Here is a 14185-nt window from a genome sequence, read left to right on the forward strand (position 1 = left end):
GTCTCTGTTAGAGAAGGGGCCTATAGAAATAGTCTCCCCTCAGAGAGCGATTTACAGCCATTACTTCCTCATTCCCTAGAGTGATGGCGGTCTCAGACCCATCTTAGACCTCAGACTCCTGAACCTTTCCCTCATGAGATGGAAGTTCAAGATGTTAACGCTGAAGCAGATCCTCGCGCAGGTTTGCCCCAGGGACTGGTTCTGCTTGCTGGACCTGAAAAATGCATACTTTCACATCCAGATAGCCCCCCATCACAGGCGATTCTTGAGATTCGCATTCGAAGGTGTGGCTTGCCAATATACGGTCCTTCCATTCGGGCTTTCCCTAGCTCCTCGCACTTTTACCAAGTGCATGAACGTGGCGCTTTCCCCACTGAGATAGTTGGGAATCTGGGTTCTCAATTATCTTGACGACTGGCTCATCCTAGCCCAGTCACAAGCCGAGCTGGAGCATCACAGATCCGTGCTACTCAGCCACATGGAGTGCCTGGGTCTCAGGGTCAACTTTGCCAAGAGATCACTGCTCCCCAGCTAACGTATAATGTTCCTGGGTGCAGTCTTCGACTCAGCCCGTATGACGGCTGTAGTATCGCCAGAGCGCGCTCTGGCCATTCAGCAGCTCACGACATCGGTCAGGAACAGAGCCTATCTCCCTCTGAAGTACTTCCAGAGGATGCTAGGGCTGTTGTCTTCCGCCTTCCCGGTTCTGCAGCTCGGCCTTCTTCGGATGCGGCCTCTGCAATACTGGTTGAAGTTCCGGGTCCCTCACGCCTGGCGGCACGGCCACCTGCGTCTCGGCCGCCTGCGTCTCGGGGTCAATCAGGCCTGTTTGACAGCTCTGAAACCCTGGATGAACCCTGTATGGTTCAGTCAAGGTGTACCCCTATAGGCGGTGTCCAGAAGAATGGTGCTCTCAACAGATGCATCCAACAAAGGTTGGGGTGCTCTTTGCAAGGGCAGACCGGCCTTCGGCTCGTGGTCTCACGAAGAAAGCCATCTGCACATCAACTGCCTCGAAATGTTGGCAGTGATTCAAGCCCTTCATGCGTTTTAGGCACACCTGACGGGACGCCACGTCTTAAGTCCAGTCGGACAGCATGACAATGGTCATACATAAATCACCAGGGCGGTCTTTCGTCCAGCCGCTTATGCGCTCTGGCGAAGCGTCTTCTGGAATGGGCATTAGGTTTCAGTCGCTCAGAGTGACTCGCATAACCGGGAGAACAAACTTGGGAGCAGATATGCTATCCTGGAGCAATGTCCCCTCAGACGAGTGGATGCTCCACCCCCAGACGGTTCTCACGATCTGGGAGTTCTTCGGGAAGACAGAGGTAGACCTCTTCACCTCAGAAGACAACTCTCACTGCCCAATTTATTTCTCGAAGGAGGACGATGCGCTGGTTCACGTCTGGCCCAGCACCCTTCTTTACGCTTTTCCCCCGATTGCTCTGATCTCGCAGATCATCGGATGAATCAGGGAAGACAAGCACAGAGTCCTCCTGGTGGCCCTGCTCTAGAGGAGCCAAGTTTGGTCCTCAGAGCTGTTCAGGCTTTCCACGAAAGCTCCGTGGCTGATCCCCCTGAGACGGGACCTCCTCTCTCAGGCAAACAGGACGATTTGGCATCCCAGCCAGAACTCTGGGCTCTGCACCTCTGGTCCCTCGATGGGAGCCTGCTAACCTCCCCGGGGACGTGCTGAATACCATCTCAGGCGAGAGCTCCATCCACGAGATGCCTCTACGCCCAGAAATGGTTGGTCTTTGATGGCTGGTGTTCTGTACGCAATATAAACCCAGTGGAGTGTGATGTATCTCTGATACTGTCTTTTCTCCAGGAGCGTTTAGAACTGGGTCACACCGCTTCAACGCTCAAAGTTTATGTAGCAGCCATCGCAGCGTTTCACGCTCCTATCGCTGGCCAGTCAGTGGGACGAAACAACCTTGTGGTGCGTTTCTTGAGAGGTTCTAGGTGATTGAATCCACCTCATCCTCTCACCATTCCCACCTGGGACCTCTCTTTGGTCCTCAGAGCTCTCAAAGGGCCTCCCTTTGAGCCACTGTGTTCAGCTGACCTCAGTCCCCTGACGCTCAAAACCGCTCTGCTACTTGCACTAGCATGGGTTAAGTGTGTTGGCGACTTGCAGGCCCTCTCCATGAGCCCTGCATGCCTTCAGTTCGGGCCCAACAACTCCAAGGTCGTTTTGAAACCTAGGCATGGCTACATCCCTAAGGTGCTCTCGACTCCATTCAGAGCACAGGTCATTTCCCTCTCAGTGCTTCCTCCCTCGTCGGACGAGCGAGAGCTGGAATTGCTCTGCCCCGTCAGAGCATTAAGGACCTACGTTGAGCAATCACAGCCTTTCCGGCAATCCGATCAGCTCTTTATCTGCTTTGGTGGCCGCACCAAAGGGTCTTCGGTCTCAAAGCAACGTCTTGCGTGTCGGAAAGTCGATGCTATTACTCTTTGTTATTCCTCTATTGGCCTCAACTGCCCCATAGGAGTTAGAGCCCACTCCACTAGAGGAATGGCTTCCTCCTGGGCCTGGTCTAGTGGAGTTTTGATTAAAGACATCTGTGAGGCAGCCGGCTGGTCCTCGCCGTCCACTTTTGTCAGATTTTATCATTTGGACGTCCCGACCTTACAAGCTCGGTCATCTCGGTATGATCCAGCGGCCTCTATCGAGCTCCGCTTCATGCCACTCTGGCATGTTAACTCCCCTTTTGGTAGTGTAACAAGGGTTCGACGGCTCCAGCCTTCTCACTTGTCCTCTGGTTCCCTCGCGGTGTCCAAGACAAGTCCAGTCGTTCCCTGCCGTGGCACGGCGCGGTTGAATTCGTTCCCCATACGCAGTACAAGTGAAGTATCGAAAGGGAACGTACTCGGTTACTAATGTAACCTCGGTTCCCTGAGATACGGAACGAGTACTGAGTTACATGCCGTGCCACGAGGCTGCGGCTTCAGTGTCGTCGCTTCAGTCGAATGACCTGAAATCCTATGGCGACGCGCCTGCTTATATAGCTACCCCGCCCATTTCGGCGGGAATATTCACGGGCTTTGTCGCCATAGGCCGCGCAGCAATGCCGCGCCGTCATTGGTTCAACAACTTGTCTATGAGTGAACCAATGACGATGCAGTTACACTGCGTTATTGAAAAAGGCTTCAGTAACGGGGAAAAAGGAGACCTTTCCCCATACGCAGTACTCGTTCTGTATCTCAGGGAACCGAGGTTACGTTAGTAACCGAGTACGTTTTCTTCATCCTCATTTTCCTCTTCATCCTGTTTTTCTTTCTCATCCTTCTTGCTTGCCCTTCTATATTTTGCTGTAGAGCTGATCTTTCCCTGCATTTTTTTTGTCTTATCAAAGAGGCATGAAAGTTAAAAAGAAATGTATATAGGCCTATCAGCTGTTACATCACAAGGTACAAAGGAAGAGCCCAACGAGCTGAACTCATTGTAGACGACAGCTGAAGGTTGCTCTGCTGTTACACAAATGATCTGTTATTCAGTTACAATCGACTGCACAAATCGTGCATTTTAATGAAAACATTATAAACTGTTGCCTAGAAGTAAACAACTGTAGTTTAGCCATAAGTCAGCCGCAACGCTGAGAATATAGTTACCTTTATGGAATAATCCACTAATGTCTTGAGATACAATGTGAACTAATATTCTCAGTTGCATGTGCACTCACGCATGTCTGCGAAACTCATTTATATTAATGTATGCTCTGCTTCGGAAACCGAAAATCACAGAAACTGAAAATCTCGTAACACCGGTCAATTTAATGGCCCAATGAAAAATAATGAAAACCAGGACATTTTCATCACTTTATAAAAAACAACTAGGACGGCCAGGACAGGATTTGAAAACAGGAAATGTCCTGGGAAAAAAGGACGTTTGGTTACCCTAGTGTAAGTCAAATCGAAAACAAAATTCTGTGTTTATGTAATCTGTATGAAAAGAGAGCCATGTCAGAAGTCCGTGATTCAGCTCATTATCCACTAATGCGGCCACGCCCATGGAGCCGGCGCTAATCAGACGCAAATTCTGAGGCAATACATCGTCTCAATCATATATTTATTGTCTTCAAAAGTGTTTTGAATAGCCATAGTTAGCGATCTCTGGAAGCATGTTAATTCCTGGATTCCCACATGGTTGTTCTTCTTTTAGGAGGTATTTGTGAACTAAGGTGCACAGAGCGCCCTTCGGCTGTAAGTATGAATTGAAAACACAGTATCCAGCGCTCACAGTGATGACAATACATATTGAATAAATATTACTCCTCTGTATAGAAAATTGACAAACATAAGAGAATCAATTAATATTTCTCCAAATGTGCATGCTTTTAAGCATATTAAGAAAATACGGTCAATATAAGATTTTAAGAGTCAAAATGTGAAGCTTGAGTCTTAGATCTTTTTAATGATGTATAGTTTGTCAGCTGCACATTAACATTTAGGCTATATATTATAACAAATATAGTAGCCTATATGAAATGTCATAGAGGTAGGAATGTTTAACATAGGCCTATCCAAAATTTTCTTCACATGATGTGCATTAATACGTGTATGCATGAGATCACAAAAATCATGTTTTTTTTTGTCCAGAGTGGACATTAATCCTGTTATCAGCATGATAACAGAGGGTTTTTCACAGCCTACCTGACTGAAAGAGCTCATTATTTATGCAGGTCGTTATAGCTCATTATGCAATTCTTTTGTCTTCTCAGGTGTAAATGACCCATTATTCATGATGATTCACGCCTCCACGCATACTGTGTTTCTTGACAAAAAGTGTCTTAGAAAATTTAAATCTCTCTATTGTTTCATATGGCAGGAGTAGCCAGGATATTTTTTACTTCATTCTGAAGCAATAACCCAGAAATCTTGTGAACACATATATTTTTTTGCCTTATTTCAGTCACTTATGTCTTTTTGTTTTTTCAATAACCACGCATAAACGTTATTCCCTCAAAAACACAAACATGTACATTCATGTTCCTCACATATTATGGTAGCCTAGTTTGTGCCGAGTGTGTAATGACACTTTTTTCATTTTTTTTCATTTATATGTTTATGAACAACTGAAAAAAGCACAAATGTCAGGGCATGTCAAAACTTCTCCAGGGCCCCACAAATCCTCAGACCCCAGAGGGTTAAAAGTTAAAATTAGTTATTTTTGCATTTTTGAGAGAGATTTCTATCTTCCGGTTTGAAAAGTAAAGTCGGAGCAATGTCACAAAATCTGATGTCTTTGTGTACTACTGGCAGGATCCGGAGTGCTGTGTAGCAAATTAGCTCAAAATAAATATTAATAATAAATCATAACTAGTTATAATCAATTATTAATATTTTAATCAGTTAATAAAATTAACTTAATGTAATAAAATTAATATTACAATCAATTAACCTATTGTTCAATGAACACAGTGTTAATTGTTTATTAATTCTAAGAAATGTTCATTTCCAGGTTATGGAAAAAGAAAGTGACGCGACACTGGAGTAGGGAGGAAACATTGGCTTTAATTTCTGTTTGGAGCGAACCTACGTTTCAGTTTCAGTTTGAAAATTGTATCCATAACCACAAGGTGTGGGAGGCAGTTTTTAAAAAAGTTTGTGAGGTTTGTCCATCTATTCAAAATACCTTCGACTGGGTGAAGTGCAAAGACCGTATAGAATATCTGAAACGACGTTACCGCGAATGTGTGAAGCATAACAAGAAGACGGGGTCGGATCCACAACGCTGCCCATTCTTTGAGGAACTGGACTCTGTTCTTGGTTAGTTGCTACTTTTAAGAGTATTCATTTTCTATTGAAAAATAATTAACAGTGTACAAAGTACTTAAACTTGTGGCTAATAAGCATTCATATGAAAAAAAAAAAAAGACAAATAATAAAATTCAGTGAATAAGCTAGTAATAGAGACACAAGAATTCAATTTAGTAATTTAACCAGTACTGTCGATATTGAGTAGATATTTCTGTTTCGTTAGCTTGTCGTCCTATGACTAACCCCGGGGATGGACATATGGATGTGTCAAGTTCAGAGGAAGGTGAAAATTCTGGTAAGTTTGTTATTTTTCCCTTTACAAAATGTCAATGTTGCCATTTAATTAATATCTTGCAGCTCTGAAATGTTCTAAATGATATGCTTTGTTACAGGTACCAGTTCACACTCATCTGGTATAGCAGAGCCATCAGGAGACCAAGCAGCTACAATGACAGCATCTGATAATGACAGTGGTCCAAGGTCAGAGCTGACCTCCAATCCCAGCCAAAATTCCATCATTACAAGTATGTTTTTTCCACTCTCTCTCTCCAGTAAACCTGCATAAGTTGTCATGCATGTCATTTCTGTCTTGTTGTTAGGGACGTGACAGTATTTTCATCATGTCACATAATGGTAATTGCTAAAATTTTTATTGTGGTATACTGCTATTTCACGGAATTGAATTAGCTTACCAAAAACTGTTGTTCTCCTAACATTTTTAGCTCTACATTTGTCCATATAATAAAGAACAATACCAAAAACATATTCAACATTTTCAAACAGGTTGCACTGGAAAATGTAACACTATAGAGAAAAATATGTTACCCTTTACAGTGAGGCCCCATTAGTTAACATTAGTTAGTCCATAATATAAACTAGCAAGGAGCAACATCTACATTTGTTTCACGTTATTGTTCTTTGTTAATGTTAGTTAATTAAAGTACTACAGTTCATTGTTAGTTCAGGCTCTTTAAATATATTAACAGATTGGCCTACTACATTAGATTTTAATAATGTATTAGTAAATGTTGAAATTAACATTAAGCAAGATTAAAACATGATTTGGTATTTATTTTTCTGTTGTTCATGTTAACTAATAAATTATCTAATATTACCAAAGCTATTGGTAAAGTTTTACTGAACAATAATAAAGAATCATAACAGTTTAAAATGTTTTTTATAGTACATTTATAGTGAAAAAGTTTTAAATACTGTTCAGAAACAAAGTAACCGGTTAAAAAGTATTTTTCAAATTCATTATAAATATCAAAACAATTCATTAGGAATTATTACATTTTGAAGTCTCCACAATAACGATACTGAGCATGTTCATTATCATGATATATTGTATTTTCATATAAAGGCACGTTTACTTGTCTTATGATGCAATGCAATTTTGTGATCTTTCTCATCAGGGCGTAAACGCAACGGCAAAAAAATCATGGAAGCCATGGAGAGAGGGATAAACATGTTAATACAACATGACAAAGATACAACAGCATCAGAGGTTGAACAGCGTCTTGACAAGGAGCACATGGCCTGGGAGAGACAGTTCCAGCAGGCCAGACTGGATCTGGAAAGAGCACGTCTTGAATTTGAGATGAAGCGTCAGGAAGCTGAAGACAGGCGTGCTCAAGATACCCATCAATTCATGGTTCAAATTCTGCAAGTGCTTAGACCTGCAATGCCACAGTATGGACCCTCAACTTCGTTTGCACAATATCAACATCCAGCTCAGCACTATTATCCACCTGATCCATTTGCTTTTCCACCTGGTGAAGCCTCACACCAAAATCTGTCAATATCAGTTGTCCAAGATCAACGTTCACTGTCTGACCAAAGAAATGACCACTAGATGTTCTGGGCATTGTTTTTTTGCAAACATTATTGTGCAGTTGCACTTGTTTGTACAAATTTAAAGAACTGTTCGAGGAACAAAAATGTTGTGAAAATGAATTTTTTTTTTGCACTATATTACGTTTACATTTTTGCACTTTAATGCCTAATGGTGAAACTTGAATGTTAAAATCCAGTTTACGTTAAATTAAAGAGACAAATGTTCAATACATGTCATAAGTTTTATTAGACATATAGATTGTAACTTTTTTCGGTTCGTACAAACAGTTGTGTTGATCTTACAGAAGAACCAGTTACAAAGGTGCTTGAAATTAAAAAAATAAATAAAACTACCAAAATATTAAGCGAGTATGTTTAATCACATTGCACACATCAACAATCACTGATTTTCAGAAATGTACCATACTAATACTTCACGGATTTTCTCTGCAGTAGAACTGGCCAGGTCAAGCGGCTCGGGTGTAATAAGGGTGCCTTCATCATCTGCATGTTCCTGCTCTGTGTCTTCCTCCTCAGGCATCTCTGCTCTGCTCTGCTCCTCTGGGAAATCCAGCTTCCAAGACTCACAAAAGTTGTGCAGCACAATGCAAGCTGCAACAACAAACTTAATGTTTGTAGTTTGACTATCATTGCGCTTCATTAGGCAGCGCCATCTGCCCTTTAGACGGCCAAAAGCATGTTCCACATGAATTCTTGCCCTACTCAGACATGCATTGAATTGCAGTTGGGGCCCTCTTGCAACTCCTTCTGGGAACGGTTTCATGACATTACGAGAGAGGCTATAAGCAGAGTCAGCCACAATCAGCACAGGAATGTCAACACCTTGTATTTTCTTGGTGAGTGGTGGAAAGCATGTGCCATTTTCCAGCTTTGCATGTAGTTTTGAGTTTTGAAAAACAAAAGAGTCGTGGCACTTCCCTGGCCAGCCAACATCAAAATCTTGAAACATGTACTGGTGGTCAACCAAGCCCTGTCACGCTGTACCACCCCTTTCTGTTGTAGTAATCAGTGTGAAAGCTGGAGGGTGCTAGGATGGGAATGTGTGTTCCATCCAGGGCCCCAGCACACATGGGAAACCCTGACTTCTCTTGAAATCCTTTGATTATGGTCTTCACGTCTTCTTCACTTTTTGGCATTCCAATAAACTTCCTTTTCAGTTGGCAGAGACCCTTACAAACCTCCCAAAACACATCACAGGCAGTGCTCACCCCAATTCCAAAGAGGTTTGCAACATCATGGAATTCAGTGTTACTTGCTAACTTGTAAAGTGTCAGAGCAACCCTTTTTTCCAAACTCACTGTGGTCTTCATGGTTTGCTTTGGTATGTAAGGATGAAGAAGGTCACAGAGATTTAAGAAGGCCTCCTCTGGCATTCTGAAGTTGAGGTACCACTCAGTTTCCCCAAAATTTTGCAGCACATCTGTCTCCCAGAAGGTGCTGGTGCGCTCCTTCTTAGCACTTGGTGCAGTTGTCATGCTGCAAACTATATAAAAGCACATTTCAGGTATAACTTAACTTCCATTGAACACAATTTATGAAATTAGTTCAAATGTATTTTGAAATTAAGTACTTTTAAATTTAAGCACTTTGAAATATAAAGTAAAACATTCTAACACATTGAGTGTTTTGTAAACATTTTATAAAAATTGTAGTGTGAAAAAAATAAACATACATTTATCATCATGATTTAATGAAAGTGGGTTCTTATAATAAACCCACTGGAATAAAAAGTTTTAACTTATATAATTTACACGTTATGTAATTAAGTGCAGAAATGAAAGTAATCTTACCTGAAACTGATATTACAGTAGCCAGTCTTAACAGTTTACGTGATTTGGCTCTTCTTGTTGATTTATTTATTTTTTTATTTCTTCGCAGTGTACCAAACACGTCTACATCCATTATCAGTGCGCAAAAAACAGAAACTTGAATACCGGCGCGATAGCGAGAGATTGTACGGTAGTTCAAATTTGCTCTGGAATTTTTACAGAGGTCGTGTGAGAAAAAGACAGACATGGCAGATTCGGACGGGATTAAAATCTCAAAGTACGTCTGTGAAACAGAAATTTCTCTAACGTCCCCCTGTGAAACTAGTAACTAGTAACTAGCAAACAATCAGTTTAGTTTTAACAGGCCCTTCTTTAAAAGGGGTAAGGATACTTAATGTATCTGATAATGAGACTAAGTTTGATACTTGCATGTCTCTCCAAGTTGAATTAAAACTGTACTGATGCAATTTGTGGAGGCTTCCGTTGAATCTTTGCTGATATTGTCTTGACGAAAGAGAACCGGTTGGATTCAGAGGATCTTTGGTGAATGGAAGGTCTAGGCCGAGGCCTGGCACAAGCTTGGGGTTCCTTAGAAGCTTCTAGCTTCTTACAGCTTCTAGCTTCTTACAGCATTATCTTGACATCAGCATTTGTCAGTAAAAGAGAAGAAGAGGAGGAAGAGCAGGAAGAGAGAGAAAAGAATGAAGGGAATAAACAAAAATAAAATAAGACAGAACAAAATAAAGTAAGATAAAATAGAATAGAGTAAATCTGTGAACACAGGAAAAGAATACAAGGAAGAGAGAATTGACTTATCCGGTAGTGTCCACCAGGGGGAGCACTCTCAGAAGGTGAATTCTCTTGTTGGAAGGGAAACTTAATTTAAATTAAAAATTTAAACGTGTTTAAATTAAATTTAAATCAGTAAACCACATTCCAAAAACGATTGGAAAGCATAACCACCAAAAGCAAATTACTTTTACTACTCCCCGCAGTATAGAGCAGCAAAAGATAATTTGGAGATAATTCAGTTCAAAGTATGGAGAGCAGCTTTACTCAGAACGTCCACACGGTGGCATCAATGAGTCCACACAACCAATAAGTAGGGAGCCCTCTGGCGTCTGGTCAGAGTTACTGCATCCACCTTCTTTAATTTGTGATATAAAAACGAGCGCGCTTGTAGGGTTCTAAACCTTTACGGCTGTTTTAACTGCACGATCACGATTACAACAGTTAGAACCTCAGCGGATTCTTTGGTGCCAGTTTACCCGACATAAATATATATGTACCGTTTTACTCACGGGTACACAACTTTGGGAATCAGTCCCTTTTGTGCAAACTTTAATGCACGCGAATATGTAACTTTGCGGGATTTCTTCGCCGCTGTTACTAATCAACACTGGATCAGGATGTTGATATGAGCTCCAAATTATTACACACCAATCGATAAATCAGACAGACTGCTTTTCCGATTAGATCTGTAACGGTCACGTGGGTTGGGTAGCTAAACCAACGGAGTCACCAAGGAGCGAGCCAGCTATTTTGAATTATTGGACGACACAAGTAATTCAGATATAATAGCGGCAGATAAGGCCTTTTGAAAGAGACGCAGGAATCTCGCCACGACTCTCTAAACGCGCTGAATACGATTAAATTCGTTTATTCAAACGAAAATTAATATTCAAACTGTATTGCAAAAGATTGTCGCCCTCTTGCATACGAGTCTGAATATCAATGGACTGCAGTATTATTTCACGTTCAACAATTTACTACCGTGTTTTTAGACACAAAGCAGCTTGTTAACATATCTTCAAAGTGAGGACGCGTGCGTCTTATCTCACTGAATAAAGCGCGCATACACATTAAAATCACACACAAATTATTCTACATTGCTCGTTCACCAAAAACCAAGTTTAAAACGTGCCCGCATTCTCCACCAAATATCTGTAACGGTTCGTACAGTTATTAATCAATTTATGGGTGGAATATGAATATAATAATTCATAAAGCTTTATGAATTATGCACATACCGACCCAAGGGCGAATTAACCATATATGGTGAATTAATTACAACGAATTGTAATCAATTATATATATGATTAGTTCTGGTTTAATAATTATTTAGAGAAACTGTTCGTTTGTCCGGCAAACTATAGCTCCTCAGAATGTTATTAAAAGGAAGGTCTGTTCTCTGGCCACGAGAAAGACTTCCTATTCTAGCATCCAAACGTAAAGCAAGGATATAGGATCGATACGTTAAAGTGACCTGGTCTTTGTTGAATGAGCAAGAAAACAAAGAGCATGGATATAATGTATTTAATATATGCGAAACTACGACTACAGAGGTTATACGTCTAAATACAGAAAAATATACAAATATATACAAAGGGAACGTAGAGACAGGAAAGGAAGGAAAGAGAGAAGGCAAATAGCAAAATCTAACAGTCCTTGAAAGCCAGCATAGAAATCAGTTTCATAATCTAAGATTCAGAAACGGTACTTGCATCAGTTTGCTTGCTGGGTTTCAGGTCAGTGCTGCTGCAGTTCATTGGATTCTTCCGTTTCTGCGGGAGGGTTTGAACTGAGGACGTGAAAGTTAGTTTCGCCGGAGAGCTGGTGGTCCCGTGATGAGCGCGATGGAAGCGCGTTGCCGTGGCGTCCGGGAGAGACGTGTGTGAGTGGGCGATGGATGATCCAGGGCCGTCGGGAGAACACACCGGAGAATCCTGGTGTTCCCTTTTTATGACAGATTGGCTATTCCACCTCAAGGTGTGTCGGCCTATGACATTGATGCAAAGTTGGCGGGCAAGCTCTTTCTTTGTCTTGTCTCCAAGCTGAATTTACGACTATCAGATCAGATTTCGAGATGGAGTACTTTCTTCACAGTATCATTAAACACATAGAAAAATGCATTTGTCAGCTATGTGACATATCTCAGTGAATGATCAGTAGCCAGAGCTTTAAAACGAGATCAAACTCGATAGATCAGACAGGCATATAAAGGAAGTTATGGTTTACAGACAAAATTCCCTTATTACAACTAACACTAGCACCAATACACTCATTTAACACTCTGAGGTCTGAAAACGCGCCGGCGCGTTTTGCAGGTTTTTTTTCACATTGCAGCAAAACAGACTTAAAATACTCCGTCATTTTTTGTCATAGAGACATAAGTAATATATCAATTGAAACTATAAAATATCTTCTTTTATTTGTATACACTCAGAGTAAAAACACAATGTTGTGCTTTTTGTAAAATAAAGAAAACTAACATGATGCGTGATTTCTCCTCTCCCTCTGAACGAAGTCCAATCTGATAGTTCTCAGAAAATGAACTGTAACTTAGTGAATACTAATCACAGAAAAATTACACTTATGTCTAAAAAACCGTTGAAATGTCAGGTTTTAAATCGTGTAAGTCAAATCGAAAACAAACATTCTGTGTTTATGTAATCTGTATGAAAAGAGAGCCATGTCAGAAGTCCGTGATTCAGCTCATTATCTGCTAATGCGGCCACGCCCACGGAGCCAGCGCTATTCAGACGCAAATTCAGAGGCAATACATGCATTCATCGTCTCAATCGTGTATTTATTGTCTTGAAAAGTGTTTATCTGGAAGTAAAAGTCATGGTTAGGGAGCTCTAGAAGACATGCAGTTAGTTCCTGTTTTGTTTTCTTCTATAGATGAATTTTAGATGAGTTTTTGTTTTTTTAGCGCCCTCCGGCTGCAGTATGAATTGGAAACTCCATTCATGGAATAGCCTCTTCTTCTTTTAGATGAATTTGTGGACTAAAAATGCACAGAGAGCGCCCTCCGACTTCAAGGATGAATTGAAAACACCAGCGCTCATAGTAATGACAATGAATATTAAATAAATATAACTTCTCTGTATAGAAAATTGACATAAGCATATGAGAATCCAATATTTCTCCAAATGTGCATGCTTTTAAACTAAAAGCCTATATTCAGACTCTTTGCATCACAGAAATACATTATATTTTAAAGTATAATATAAAACCATTACTTTATATTGTAATATTTTTCTGTATGTTTCATGATGAGCTTGAGCCATCACAGAAGGTTTTTTTCACAGCCTACCTGACTGAAATGCCTCATTAATATGCAAGTCATTTCAGCTCATTACTATCCAATTCTTTTGTCTTCTCAGGTGAGAATGGCCCATTTTTCAGTGGTGATTCACGCCTCCATGCATACTGTGTTTCTTACAAAAACTAAATCAATATATTGTTTTATATGAAGGAGTAGGCAGCATAACTTTTACATAATTTTGAAGCAAAAACTCTAGTTTACAACCTCCAATACCCTAAAGTCTTGTGAACACAGATTTAATATACTTATTTTGGCCTTATTTCAGTGACTTAAGTTTTTTGTTTTTTCAATAACCACGCATAAACATTATTCCTTCAAAAACACAAACATGTACATACATGTTCCTCACATATTATTGTAGCCTAGTTTGTGCTGAATACAGTGTAATGACACTTTTGTAATTTATATGTTTATGAACAACTGAAAAAAGCACAAATGTCAGAGCATGTCAAAACTTCTCCAGGCCCCAAATCAGCCTCAGACTCCAGAGGGTTAAACTAAATCTTAACACTAGGAAACATGCATATGCTCGAAATACATGATGGGTATATTTTGGCATAGTTGTATTTTACATATACAGTCAAAAATGTATGTTTGTGTGTTTTTGTATGTATCTGTGTGTGTGTGGTGTGTGTTGGAATGTGATCTGGTCTGTAGTCCACATGAGTGACCCATTGAT

General features: G+C 40.7%; 1 protein-coding gene across 1 annotated transcript; it reads left to right on the forward strand.

Annotated features, from left to right (window-relative positions):
• The first annotated feature begins 5100 nt into the window (after positions 1–5100).
• LOC125261927 lies at positions 5101–8054 on the forward strand. The gene is made up of 4 exons (XM_048180511.1): positions 5101–5778; positions 5993–6064; positions 6162–6293; positions 7185–8054. The coding sequence occupies exons 1-4, from the start codon at positions 5457–5459 to the stop codon at positions 7622–7624; spliced, it is 966 nt and encodes a 321-aa protein (XP_048036468.1). The 5' UTR covers positions 5101–5456; the 3' UTR covers positions 7625–8054.
• The last annotated feature ends 6131 nt before the right edge of the window (positions 8055–14185 follow it).

This window comes from Megalobrama amblycephala, unplaced genomic scaffold, assembly GCF_018812025.1.
Source record: "Megalobrama amblycephala isolate DHTTF-2021 unplaced genomic scaffold, ASM1881202v1 scaffold529, whole genome shotgun sequence".
In the NCBI taxonomy this organism is placed as follows: Eukaryota; Metazoa; Chordata; class Actinopteri; order Cypriniformes; family Xenocyprididae; genus Megalobrama; species Megalobrama amblycephala.